This window comes from Coturnix japonica, chromosome 1 (assembly GCF_054131305.1).
Source record: "Coturnix japonica strain WE chromosome 1, WE-NBRP24, whole genome shotgun sequence".
NCBI classification, from domain to species: Eukaryota; Metazoa; Chordata; class Aves; order Galliformes; family Phasianidae; genus Coturnix; species Coturnix japonica.
This window is the reverse complement of record NC_140663.1, coordinates 152,022,506-152,034,968: the sequence shown is the minus strand read 5'-3', so window position 1 is coordinate 152,034,968 and position 12,463 is coordinate 152,022,506. Positions and strand designations below refer to the sequence as shown.

The 12,463-nt window shown below is 39.4% G+C and overlaps 1 protein-coding gene across 14 annotated transcripts in view; it reads left to right on the top strand.

The window, feature by feature from the left end:
- The window catches only part of ENOX1 (ecto-NOX disulfide-thiol exchanger 1), a 365,975-nt gene extending 355,656 nt beyond the window's left edge, over window positions 1–10,319 (top strand). For 13 of the 14 annotated variants that reach the window (XR_014948654.1, XR_014948652.1, XR_014948653.1 and 10 more), the window contains 3 exons: window positions 4,639–4,741; window positions 6,379–6,464; window positions 9,345–10,319. Coding sequence is in view for 10 of the 14 variants with exons in the window: in XM_085554466.1 (XP_085410592.1) it covers window positions 4,639–4,741; window positions 6,379–6,464; window positions 9,345–9,476 (321 nt within the window). In the remaining 4 variants the exon portion in view is untranslated. The remainder of the gene's footprint in view (window positions 1–4,638; window positions 4,742–6,378; window positions 6,465–9,344) is intronic. The other variant, XR_014948655.1, reaches the window with a different exon arrangement.
- Window positions 10,320–12,463: the final 2,144 nt, after the last annotated feature.

The window sequence follows — 12,463 nt, the reverse complement described above, 5'->3', positions numbered from 1 at the left end:
TCAGAACATGCAAATGTGCCTTTCAAGAGCTTAAAGACTGCAGATTCAGTATCACGTGTGTGGGTTTTTCTTCTATCAAAACCATAAAACTGCATTTCGTTTCCAAGCTTATGGCATCTCTCTGCCTTGCTGTTAATAGCCTGCAAGATTTTTGTTCGTGTATCAGACATACAGCTTTTTCTCCTACTCAGAAATCCTCAGGCTGATGAGAAATTGTTGTGTATCCCATACATTCAGCATGTGTCTGCTATGTCCAGCGTATAGTAATCCTTCCTTCTGCCTCTGCTCTAAACACAAACAACTTGCTTTGTACAAACTTCAGCATGACCTACAAATGCTTCCAGATTTCTTTAACGTGTCCTTCAGAGGGCTAATATTATTCTTACCTCCCCACTACAAAAATCTACAGAATTCCATATACCACAACAAAGGAAATGAGGTCTTTGAAGACAATCAGCAGTTGTCATTCCTCCTAGCTTTAAAGGTAATCATCAAACAGCTGGATTACCCAGATATCTGAGTATCTCCGCTCTTTGGATATTTACATCCTGATCACATGCCAGGTGTCTTGAGCATCACATTCATTAAATTCTATATGCTGCCTTCCAAACAGAGTCTTGAACAATGGCTGAAATGGAAGTGCACATTTGCAGGAGTGGCTTCCAGTTAGGCCAGCTGCCCTGCTCAGCCCTTGAGCAACATTTATGTGGAATGACAAGTCTACTCCCTTTCCATTTTTAAGAGATCCTGCCTAGCAGATGTTCTGTGGTTCACAGATGGCTAAAAAGAACTATTTTTGCTAAAGATAGAAGCCCTAGCACATCTCCTGCTCTTCAGGACCTCTGTATCTTTCTCTGGTGTTGTAGCTCTCTCAGGAATACTGTCCTCATTTGCTTATGTCTACTGGTGTGAACTGTGGTGGACAGTGAGACCAGACACCTCTAGGAGCATTCCACTTTGCCTTTCCTCTGTAATTGCTTCCAAAAGGAAACAGGGTACAAGACAGGATGATGCAAACTCAACTTCTGTCCCACTTTATATGTGGGACAGAGCTAAGGTAGATGACATTCATGTGCCAGAACTGTCATATGCAAATCTCCATATTGTAAACACAGCCAACAGCTGCATTTCAGTGCTGGTACCTGTGGAAATGAGTAGTCCCCATGAGAATCTCTGTCATCATCAAGTTGGACTTCCACATTGTCCAATAGCTGACGTAATTTGTGAATAGTGAGTAGAGCTAGGTTCCAAGGGAGACTGAGAATAGATTAAGCCTTCTGCATACTGTATTTAGTTCTTGCAAGGTGATTTCACTTCTAATACACATTAGCTTTGCACATGCTCGGCTGTGTTCTTCTCGGATGCAGTAACTGACAGATGGTAGCAAAATATTCCTTTTATAATGAAACCTGCTGAAGGAGACTGCTTAGGGCCTCAGAAAATACCATTTGCTAAATGAAAGATGGTCTGCAGGAAAGAAAGGAAATGCAGTAATGTAGTATATATTAAATAATTTTCCTCAGGCACCTGGTGATCAGTAGATTTTTCTCATGTCAGAGAGGTGACCTGGCTGTTTGTTCCCAGTTAGTTATTGCCTCATTCACCTTTGTATACTCCTTAAAGTCATGTTTCTGTGGGTTGGCGTAAGTAGTGCCTCTAACAGAAGTGCAAATTAACTGTGTGAGGATAAGTCATAGAGGCTTCTTGGGTACTAGATTTGTACCTGCAGCATGTAGTCAGATATTTAAAGGTTTTCACTTGTATTATAATTAGTCTCATTTCTGGATGAATTACATGCTAATTTTTTTAGACTCAATTATGTCCGTTTCTCTTAAATTGCTATTAATTCCTAGCAGTACTGCTATTGCATCCTTTGTCTGGCTATGCACACTCAGGATATATATATTTTTTTTTTCATTGCCTGTGGAAGCTTATTTTGGGAGTTGAATACATCAGAATTGTCTGATTTATCATCTGAGGCAGGCAGTTTTGGATGGCAGAAACCTCCCCTTTCCAAGCCTTCAAGAACCTGCAACCTTTTTCTAAAGCCACTCTTTTTGCTGAGTGGCTGTTTTTGCCATTCTTTGTTTCCACAGGTCCCCCATAACCCATTTTTTACTCCTTTATCCTCCACACCAACATACAGTTAAGGAGGACTTGATGTGACTTCCTTTAGCATCCGTTTACACCGTCCTATAAATCATACAAAATGTTCTGCACAGGCTCAAATCTAGAAATTAAATGAGAATCCATCTGTTCATTGCTCCCAATGGGAATATAGGTTCTTTCTCTGTCTCTCTGCTTGACAAAACTTCTAATCCCATCTGAAATTGCTGTGTGTTGTATTTGGGGGCTGTTATATCAAATACATATCTTTCTCCTCTCTCATTTCCCTCTCAGGAATTGTTATTTTTAGACTGCTTTTCTATCGCTTTAGGAGTCAAAAGTTACATCTTAACCTGTACGAGCACTGATGGCATATGTTGCTCTGCTCTTCTGCTCCAGCATCAGGAAATCTGCCATCCAGCTCTGTTCTTCCAATCTGTAGCCCCCATTTCATTGCTGCTCTTACAGAGAATTGCTTATGAACGCTTCTCTTAGTTCTGATTCTTGCCTGGACTTTCTGTCACTGCTTTCAGATGCCATGGTCAGCAGTAGATGCTTGCATTAGCATTTAGCTGTGGCAAGGAGAAGAATCAGTAGTGCTGGGCAACTGAGGGTATATTCCTGCTGCTATAATGTGTCCTGTACTGTGCGGTACTACAAGAAGCTTTGATGTCATGGTGACATAGCTGTCAGAGCACTTGGGCACACCATTATTTTAAGAAGGTATCACTGCAACTCTTGATCTGCTGCCTCTTTCCTACCTCTTGGTGCCTAATTCTGTACTACAAGGATCGTAGCCAGTGAGAAAAATAGAACAGGCATCTCTAAGGCCCAGTTTATTTCAACTTAAATAACCACAATACATGACTGTTGACTAAAAAGACATTGTAGGTGCACTACCTTATATGCACACACTGCACATAGGTACCTGGCCACAAGCCATGCTTCAGTTGGCCACTACAGCTGCTGAAAACCAAAGCTGAAAATGAATTTCACACCTCATTCACTGTGTGGGTGAAGGCCTAACAGAGCTTCTTGCTGCCAGGGGCTGAGCATATACATTCAGTCCTTCAAATCCACATACAGTTTTGTAGCTGGTGCATTGCAACTTGTTCCACTTCCCAGCACGAAAGAACATTTGAACCCATGACGCATCCCAGACATCAGGCACTGCGTATTGAGGAAGCTGTTCCTTGGTGCCAGCCTATAAAGAGCACAGAGCACGTCACTGTATGTATGTGCTTAGTGTTGGTTTTTTTTTCCAGAATGAGGAAGTGCCTGACTCTTTTCACCCATCTCACAGCTTGTGAAGCTTTTCTTCATCTATAAATAGGCACTTTGGACATATTTGAAGCTTCTTTTATCTTCTTTAATTGTCTGTGGATTATTCATACCTCCAGAAATGCCCTCAAGCCGTACAGTCCAGTGTCTCTCTTTTATTGCCAAAAATGCTCTCCGGGAATTTTGGAACATGGCACCACCCAAATGCATGTTTTAGATGGGCCACATCATTAAATCAAACAGTAGAAATTAGATTGTGTGCTAGTAGGAACAGTGGAAATTTGATTGACTACCTAGTCCTAACAGCACGCCTTGACTCCCTCAGCCAGAACAAGCACCGTTCTTTCCCCATCCCTCCCCAGATCACCCTATCTGCAGCTTCATGCTCTTTGCTTCTAAGGTTTTACAAAGAACTTCTGAACATTTCACACAGCAGATGCAGCAGTGTGAGTCACTGCCTCACCCAGGAACATGTTACTGTACATCCGTCACTCCATGGAAACAGCCCATGTATATGGTTGAACATCTGCCTGGGTACCTCTGATGGAACATCTAGCACGTGGTAGCCTGGATTAGATCTGGATGGCTCAGGCCACCTGACTGAAGAAAATATGGAGCTCAAAACAGGAGCCTTGACACTTAAGGCCGACTGTCCCTCAGTCTTCAAACAAGGTGATTGCATCCAGACTGCCTATTAGGAATGGTCCTCAAAGTATGCCCAGGGATTGCTTGGAACAGGGGCCAACACCATGCTGGGCATTGGTTGGAGAGTCTAACAGGGTAGATGATTGTGTTCTCATAGCTAGAAACATTTCTATTGACAGTTGAATTTACTCCTAATGCTGTAGCTGAATGTTTCCAGCCACGTTCCCTAGAGGCGGTCTTTGTTTACAGCTTTAATAGCTAGAAAATGTGATTTTTCTGACCATCTCCACACTTTATGGCACATCTTTCAAGCTGTTTTAATGAAGAAGCACTGGCAACACAGTTATTACTTACTCCATAAGCAAAATTTGTCTCCTGGGCAGTCCTCAGCTTAAAAGTACTTCAAAAAGTATCTTAATAATCGGCAAACAAATCAATTATTTATAATTGTCTTGTCTTTAAATGTGAATTAAAGTAATTACCTGGTTGGTGTGTTTTTTTGTGGATTTTTTTTTTTTTTTGAGGGACTTTAAAAAGAAGCAGACAGATTTAATTGAAGTAAATACAGTTTCCATGACCATCTGTTTTGTTTTTTAAACTTTATAGGAAATCAATGTACTGACGGTAGCACTGGTCAACCAAGACAGAGAAAAAACTTCTGAGAAACGAAGTCCAGGTCTGAAATCAGAGAAAGAGGCACTACTAATAGGTATGATAGACCAAATAAGTTTTTTGAAAACAAACTGTCTTCTGGTAAGTTTTTGTTTTGCACGTATGTTTGCATGCATCTTTGCATTAGTAAGAGACAAAAGAAAAATATCTGGGCTGATGTCACTGACATCAGGGTTGGTTGCATTTGGCTTCAGCAGGCAGCTTTTCATGTAGTCTAAGGGCCATGGTGCCAAGTGCTCCCTAAGGCATGCCTGCCATTTGCCATAACACTAAAAGAATAGGTTTCATTTCATTGGTTGGGTCCTTTCATAAAATCAGCAGTATCCTGGTAGGGGGCAGTTTCACAACCAGCGTAATCTGTTTAAATGCAATTTATTCACTGGGAAAGTTGCTGCTTTATTACTAGAACACGGAATCAGACAGGCTGGACCTGTTGTTTGTGTGTGCATATGGACACACATAGTGCAAGGAATACAACTGCCTCTGGGACATGACATAGTATAAAATTAATTATACAGCTTTCTCTTGGTATGATCAGAAGTTCGTAGATGCTATTGGAAAAATAAGGGAAGGAAAATGTTGTTATTTGCAATGCCAGTCTAAAATGAGTTAAATTTGACTTATCATTTTCAACCATGTCCAGTATTTGGGAAAAACTGAAATCCAAGATTATCCTAATTCATTCAGCACCAAGAAAGCAGTATGGCCTGCAGTACACAAGATACAGTGACCCATTTTTGTCATTTGTAAGCATTTTTAATCCTGGTGTTTATGCTTTAAATATAAGGAACTTCCCCTAGGGTGGTACAGCTAAGAAACCCATCCAAACAGACCTGAAAGTATTTGCTCTGATTCTTACAGTTCGACTCTCCCCAAACAGTAAGAAACATAGATGCCATTCTGTATTTTCACTGCTAGTTTAGAAGAGGAGAAATTGGATAGTGCTTTTAATAGCAATTCTGCTACCCCAAATCTTGTTTTCTATGGTTATTATTATGCCATCACTTGATTTTCACTGCAGAAGAAATTGCTAGGCTTAGATCCTGAGTCATCTTGAACCACTTTTATTCCCACTTCGTTTACAACAATCCTGTAAGTAGCAACAGACAGAACTAGTTCTCTTTTAAGAGAAAATAAATGAGTAAATATGTCATAAAAGATTTGTGTTTTCTTCAGTAGCAGTTAGGGGTAATATGGATTAAACACATTTCATAACCGGCATCAGTATAATTACTAGAAAAATTTGAGGGAGTGCAGTTTGTGACACAATTATATGAAACATTTTCACAACAGAGCATCCAGTGAAGGGGAAAAAAGCAATAATTTTACCATTACAATATCCACAATTTTACATTGGTAAATCAAGCATAAAATTGGCAGTTGAAATGCTTCCAGCAAGTCTTTGTTTAGAAATTCCTTTATTCATCAGTATATTATCTTGGTCACTTACTTGCTAACTGCTGTCATTCCTGAAGATGAGCTATTGTGTTTACCGTGTTATTATGACTGCATTAAAAATGTGCCTTTTTCTTATGTTTATTGGGTTGTGTAAGAAAAATAAGGACTGTAATTCGCACTGAAGAGCCTGCAAGAATAGACTATTCAGATACATTTTGCTTATTTTAACTGTCTAAGGTGATTTCAATGCTTTGTGTGCATTTGCTCTTAACACAGGTATCATCTCCACATTTCTCCACGTCCACCCTTTTGGAGCTAATATAGAATATCTCTGGTCTTATATGCAGCAGTTGGATTCCAGGGTAAAAAAAAATTAATCAAAATCTGTTTGTTTTGTTTTGTTTTTTTCCTATAGAAATACTGTATTTTTCATTACTGCAGGTTAAACTCTTTGTGTGTTTCCTTTAGAAAGATAATGGGACACGGGGTTTGGGGGTTTGCAGTCTATTCATTCCCAAATTACAATGCACATACATACTTGTGTTGAGGTCCTTTGCCTTCCTCTGGTTAGTTATTCTCTGTGGCAAAGCTTTAAATGGCTAAGACTAGCAGTTGATTTCATGATGAATACAGGTGAGGAGAAAGAAAGCACAGTAAGAGGTACGTGTATCTATGGCTACACCGTGGAGAGTTTTAGGAGGTGATTCCTTTTTCTTCTACCAATTGTTAGTCTCGGGTCACACCTAATGTGAACTTTCTTTAACACATAAGTGGACCATGAAGCTTATCCTTTGTCTAATGAGAAAGCCTCACAAGGGAGCTGGCTGACCCTGTTGCTAAATTCAGAGAGCTGCGGCCAACACAAGAGCGAGGCCAACACACTATAGCATGGAAAATATTTCTTAATGCATCAGTTCCTACAGTTCATAGCCAGTGTACACCCGTAGATAAGATACTTTGACTTTTAAACATTTACTCTATGATAAGATGAATCAAGCCCCAGAAATATCTATTCTTCTCCACTGAAAATTAAGCAAGTCAAGTGAGAAGCTGAGCTGAGAAATGTCCACCTTTGATCAAGTGAACGCTACTCTCAGCACTGTACAATGGCTCTGCAAGACTGCAGACTGCAGGAGATACAGGATAGATGCAGATGTCACACTCTGCTAAGTGACAGCTCTGATCCACTTCTGGCAATACATCTGAACACGAGTATTATGGTGCTTGCCTAGATTTTCTTGCAGTGTGGGGTGAGGATAAAGCCATGATGTGCACTTGGGCTCAGAATGTGAGCAACATTCCTTGTGTGGTGTTGTTAGGTATACCTCCAGTGTTTTCTGTTCCTGAAGACTTCCTCCAGCCATGCCATTCACAGACAGGATCACCTTCCAGCTGCTTTGATGGGCTGCTTTCATGCCTCTGAAGGATCCTTCTCCTATTTCTATTAAGTAGAGGAGAAGCTCTAAAAGCAGATCCTTTAAAAGCAGAGAAGATCCCGAGCTACAAACCCAATGGAAACCAGAGGGCTTGCACAGAGAAGAAGGATGATGTTCTTGGGCATTATGTTTGAACCATAACAGCTCAGATTTTGAAGTGCTTTGAAGTTCACTGTTAACCACAAAAACAAGGAAGTAAGGGAAGCTCTTCAGCTGCCTCCCCCTTCACTGTTGCAGTCTTCTTTATTCATGTGTATAGGCTCTTGTCCTTGAGCTCCTACTCATGTGGGTAGCCTGTTGGCTTCTGTGAAGCTGCCAAGATCAGCCTTTAATTTGCAGATTCAATGGATGAGGCATTGCCTCCATCCCTCTGAGATGCCAAATTACCAGCCCTCAGCACTCAGCATACCTCCTGCATAATAAACACAAGCTGCAGAATTTGACCTCACTGGTTTACTTTGGAAGCAACTGCTTGTAGCAACAAATTACTTTTTAATAGTGCAATCCTGAGATGCAATCTCTGAGATTAATTTCAATTACTTTCCATGGTTAGCCTGTCATCTCTCACCTGAACAGGAATGATAAGGTCAGAATACCCATGTGGGCTGAGGGCTCTGTACAGAGCTCAGATACATTACCCAAAGGTAACCAGCTATCCATTACTGCCATAAATGTACGTAAAAGATGGACCTGATTACTCAGGGGCTCTAGACTGACTCCAGCACAAATTTTTCAGCACCACCTTAACAAATCATTTAATCTTTCTGTCTCAATAACCTCTTCAGGAAAAAATAAAAGGTGAAAGGTACTTTCTCACTTCCTTTGGGTCTAATGAGGTACAATTATTGTACTTTATTATTGTACATTGGTTTTAAAGTCAGACTTTCCACCATAGAAGAGTCCTACTAGTATGAGTAAGCAGAAATGCCATCATTGCCAGAGAAGCCTATCAAATCATGGCGATACATGTGGATGGCAAGCAGAACCCATGCCTTTTTTTACCGTTCCTTACATGACCATTACTTTTTGAAGAAGTACCTGCAAGATAAAATAATTCATTTTTTCCATGAACATTCATTTCTTGATTTCTCTACTGATTATACCAGAAAGATTGTATTTTTGAAAGTGTTTTCAGCAGTGGGAAGACCTTTCCCATTAGGATTGTGACCATTTATTAAGTTTACAAGACAACAGAAGCATCCTGAGTCATGCTGAGTCAGGAACTTCACCTCTTGTTTATCTGGGGTTGCTGAACTGAGCCAGACTGGGAGAGGACGACTCCAAGAGTAGTCAGCTCTGAATAATAAAAGGAAGCTGACTAAAAATAATGTCTCTCTGTGGTAGGTTTTTTAGAACAGAACAATTGATGGAGCTGAATGGAGAAGGATTCAAGAGCTCTGGGGATGAGAAGGAATAAGAAAGTCCTATTGGCTTTCTCCTCCTCATAAGAATACCTGCAAGTGTCATTCTTAAATGGACTTTGCGGAACACTATATGATAGCAGCACCAACACAGCAGTTCTCATTCTTTTGCACTGGGGCTCCACTTTAAAAATCCAGGATCACTCCTACAAGAAATCTTCATTTCCTTTGGAGTCTGGAAATTCATGTCAGACTGTAAATAATAATAATGGTTGGCTTTGCATTCTTTTGCCTTGAATTTTTTTATTTACTTACTAATTTACGTATGTCTGTCTGTCTGTCTATCTATCTATCTATCTATCTGTTTTTACTTTGGATTTATTTCATTTTTCTAATCTACAGGGCAGTCTTCTTACTTTAATTTTACCTCTCTTGTCTTTCCCAGATCTCTGCAAATGAGATAGAAATGCTTTTAATGAGACTGCCACGCATGTTTAAACAAGAATTCACTGGTGTAGGAGCAACACTGGAAAAGAGATGGAAGTTCTGTGCCTTTGAAGGAATTAAAACTGTCTGACTGTGACTAGTAATGAAGCTATGCAGAAGAATTCCTAGAGCATGGCAGGGTTATAAAGTATTAAAGTAAGAAATTTGGGTTTTGGCACATAGTAGTATGTTTTCAAAGTTATCCAAGCCTAATTTTAGTTACATTCGTGACGTTCTCTTGTGAGTGGAAATGTAGTTGTGCACCAATTCCTAAAATAAAATAATTTTTAAAAATTTAAAAAAAAAAAAAACAAACAACCTTTTGAAATGTGACAGATCTGTTTCCTATGAAAACTGAAGAAAGATACCGCAGTCATAATGATCTCAAAATACTACATGTCCTACATCTAAGAAAAGCTCATTGAGCAAACAGTTAAGGAGAAAGATTGCCCAGCTGTGGTCACTGGGCCGCAGTGCTGTATATGTAATATTTAGTAAAACTCATTAAGTTTCGTTATTGAAAGTTCTTTCTGTTTAGTAAGAGAATTAAGTAATTTTACAGTGAGGAAAAGCATACCAAAAGAAAACTTGAAGATGTGTCTGAAGTTATTGTATTTTGTAAATTAAGTTATATGCTGTACCAGGGATTTTTGCCTTATTGAAAGAGGCCTGAAAATGTGATTGGAGTCCTCGAGAATGCTTTATCAAGAATATTATTTTTCTAATGTAACTATTCTCCATTACAAGTTCTTTTAACATGGATTGCATATCAATTTTCATAAACATGTAAATAAGGAGGAAACCAGTGTTACTGTATTGTATTTGGTATGTAACATTCAGGTTTATGCATCAAAATAAATATTCAGTTGCATTACTGTTACAAATTTTATAGCAAATATATTAATTTTTATCAATAAATATGACTTCTACCATATTGTTCGTACAAGTCTTCCTTTTGATGATTCTGAATTCCTTATGAATCCAGCAAAAGTCTTCTGGCATTTGTCTCTGTCGTCAACTCTTAATTGCAGATAACTTGGATAAATTAATGGAGAATCAGAAAAAGTGCTTACAAGATTAACTATATTTAAAACAGCTGAAGTTATTACTAGAAGAAGCACCAGCATGGAGTTTTGTTTAGCTGGACAGATTTCATTTGTTTTTCAGAAGAGTGGGCAGATTAAAAATGAACTCCATTTCCAGTGTGGTGTTGGGTAGTCACAGTGCACCTAATCAGCTCCTCCTTCTAACTCCCAGCTAATGCATCTGGCCTCTGGCCAGACAAGAACTGGAATAACACCTAGGGATGTTCCTTAAGTAGGGGCATTGACCTGAACCGTTATTTAGGATTTACTGTCAAAAACACAGTACTCTGGCACTCCTGTAAAAGCTGAAGAAGAAGTGCGCGTATAAGCCAACACCATTGAGTGTGGAATGGCTCCTGCAGTGGAGGCAGGAATGGCAGTTCAGCAGTTAGCGTGGTGCTGAATAAGAAACAGCAGCCCTTCAAGTCACACCTTAGTGCAGGCAAAGGAGCCATCCACAAGATAGCTGTCCCCACAAAGAGGGGGCACCAACAGCAGGAAATATGGTAAACTGCAACAGATGCAGAGAGTACCTAGACACATGTCAGAGTGATGTTTCACTCAGGTTCTTCAGTAAACAGCAATTAGTGTCAATTGCAATTAGTCATGAAGGAACTCTTAACATGGCTGCTAGTGATTACTTCTTCAGGACCTGTTTCTCTTCTGGCATTCACCTGGAATATAGAAATATTAAATGAAATGTTATGACTAGGATTGCTGCAGAAGTTGTATTACAGTAAGTTACTTGGGTGAAATAAGAAATTATGTACTAGTTTAGTTAATGAAAATTAACTAGTTTAATCTAGATATCTATTTTTTCTTCTCTTGTGATCATACAGATTTAAGAGTAATTCAAGCAAAAACGTGTTAGGTCTGATAGCTCTCATTTAAGTACTGTAACATAAATGTGTATGGATGGCACTTAGACTGTGGAGAAGAAATGTGAGAAAACTTTCACTTCACCTTTATTCATATCATATTTTTCCATTATATTAATTCCTCCTCCCTTTTCTCTTATGTCCTCCTCTTCATTTTCTTTTAGCTCATCTCCTCTTCCATAAAACAACTCCCATCCCAAGCTGACATGGAGTATTTTAAAAATGACAGGACATTGTAGCCCAGTCACCACATTGGCTCTGCTTATGTTTTCATTTCCTTTTTCCCTCCTGAGTTTTTCCTGTTTTTCCTAGAATGTAAGTGCTTTGAGAGAGTGGATTTTTAGTCCTTGTGTAGTATCCGCTAAAAGGGAACCTCCTAGAGTGGCCTTTAAATAGCATCATGAAAGACCTAAAATTTAACTCTAGATATCATGCAGGTATCCTCCAATATTGTTATGTAACAGTTGAGACCTTGAAACACACTGGGGCAACTTTTCAGAATCAGGTTGAACCCCAAGGTTGGCTTTAAAGTGATGCACTCAGTGGTTTTGGGGGAAACTGAATGAAAATACCCAGCTCCATCACTTAGCTGTCAAAATGTTCTGGTGATGACTCTTACGGATTCTACATGGATGTCTGGAAAATGATATGATGGGATGAAGATGAAGAAACCCCCTTCTGAAAGACTGCTTTCACAGACATATTACTGATATATAGAGAAGACAAGATGTTCTGGAAGTCAGTGTTAAATTCTGTGCAATGCACCTCTTAGCTTGCTAATCTGAGTAGTAGTTTCAGTCAATATGATGCCATCACGGGCCAGAATGATGCACTCCATACAAAGTATATCACTGGATGATGGCTCTAAAACCCTGGAGCTATGGCTACAAGTGACAGTACTCTTCTTAGCATTGTTAGGCACTGCAACAAAACAACTTGTGAAAACTGAGAAAATTTTACAAGATAAATCTTATCTGTCCATTGATGAGGAATCTCATCAATGAATATAAACACTTGAAGGGAGGATGCAATGGAGGCAAGACTGACCTGAAGCAGGTTTCTCCTGTTACATCAGTCTGAAGGAGGCCACACATTTGGCAAAGACTAAACGTCAT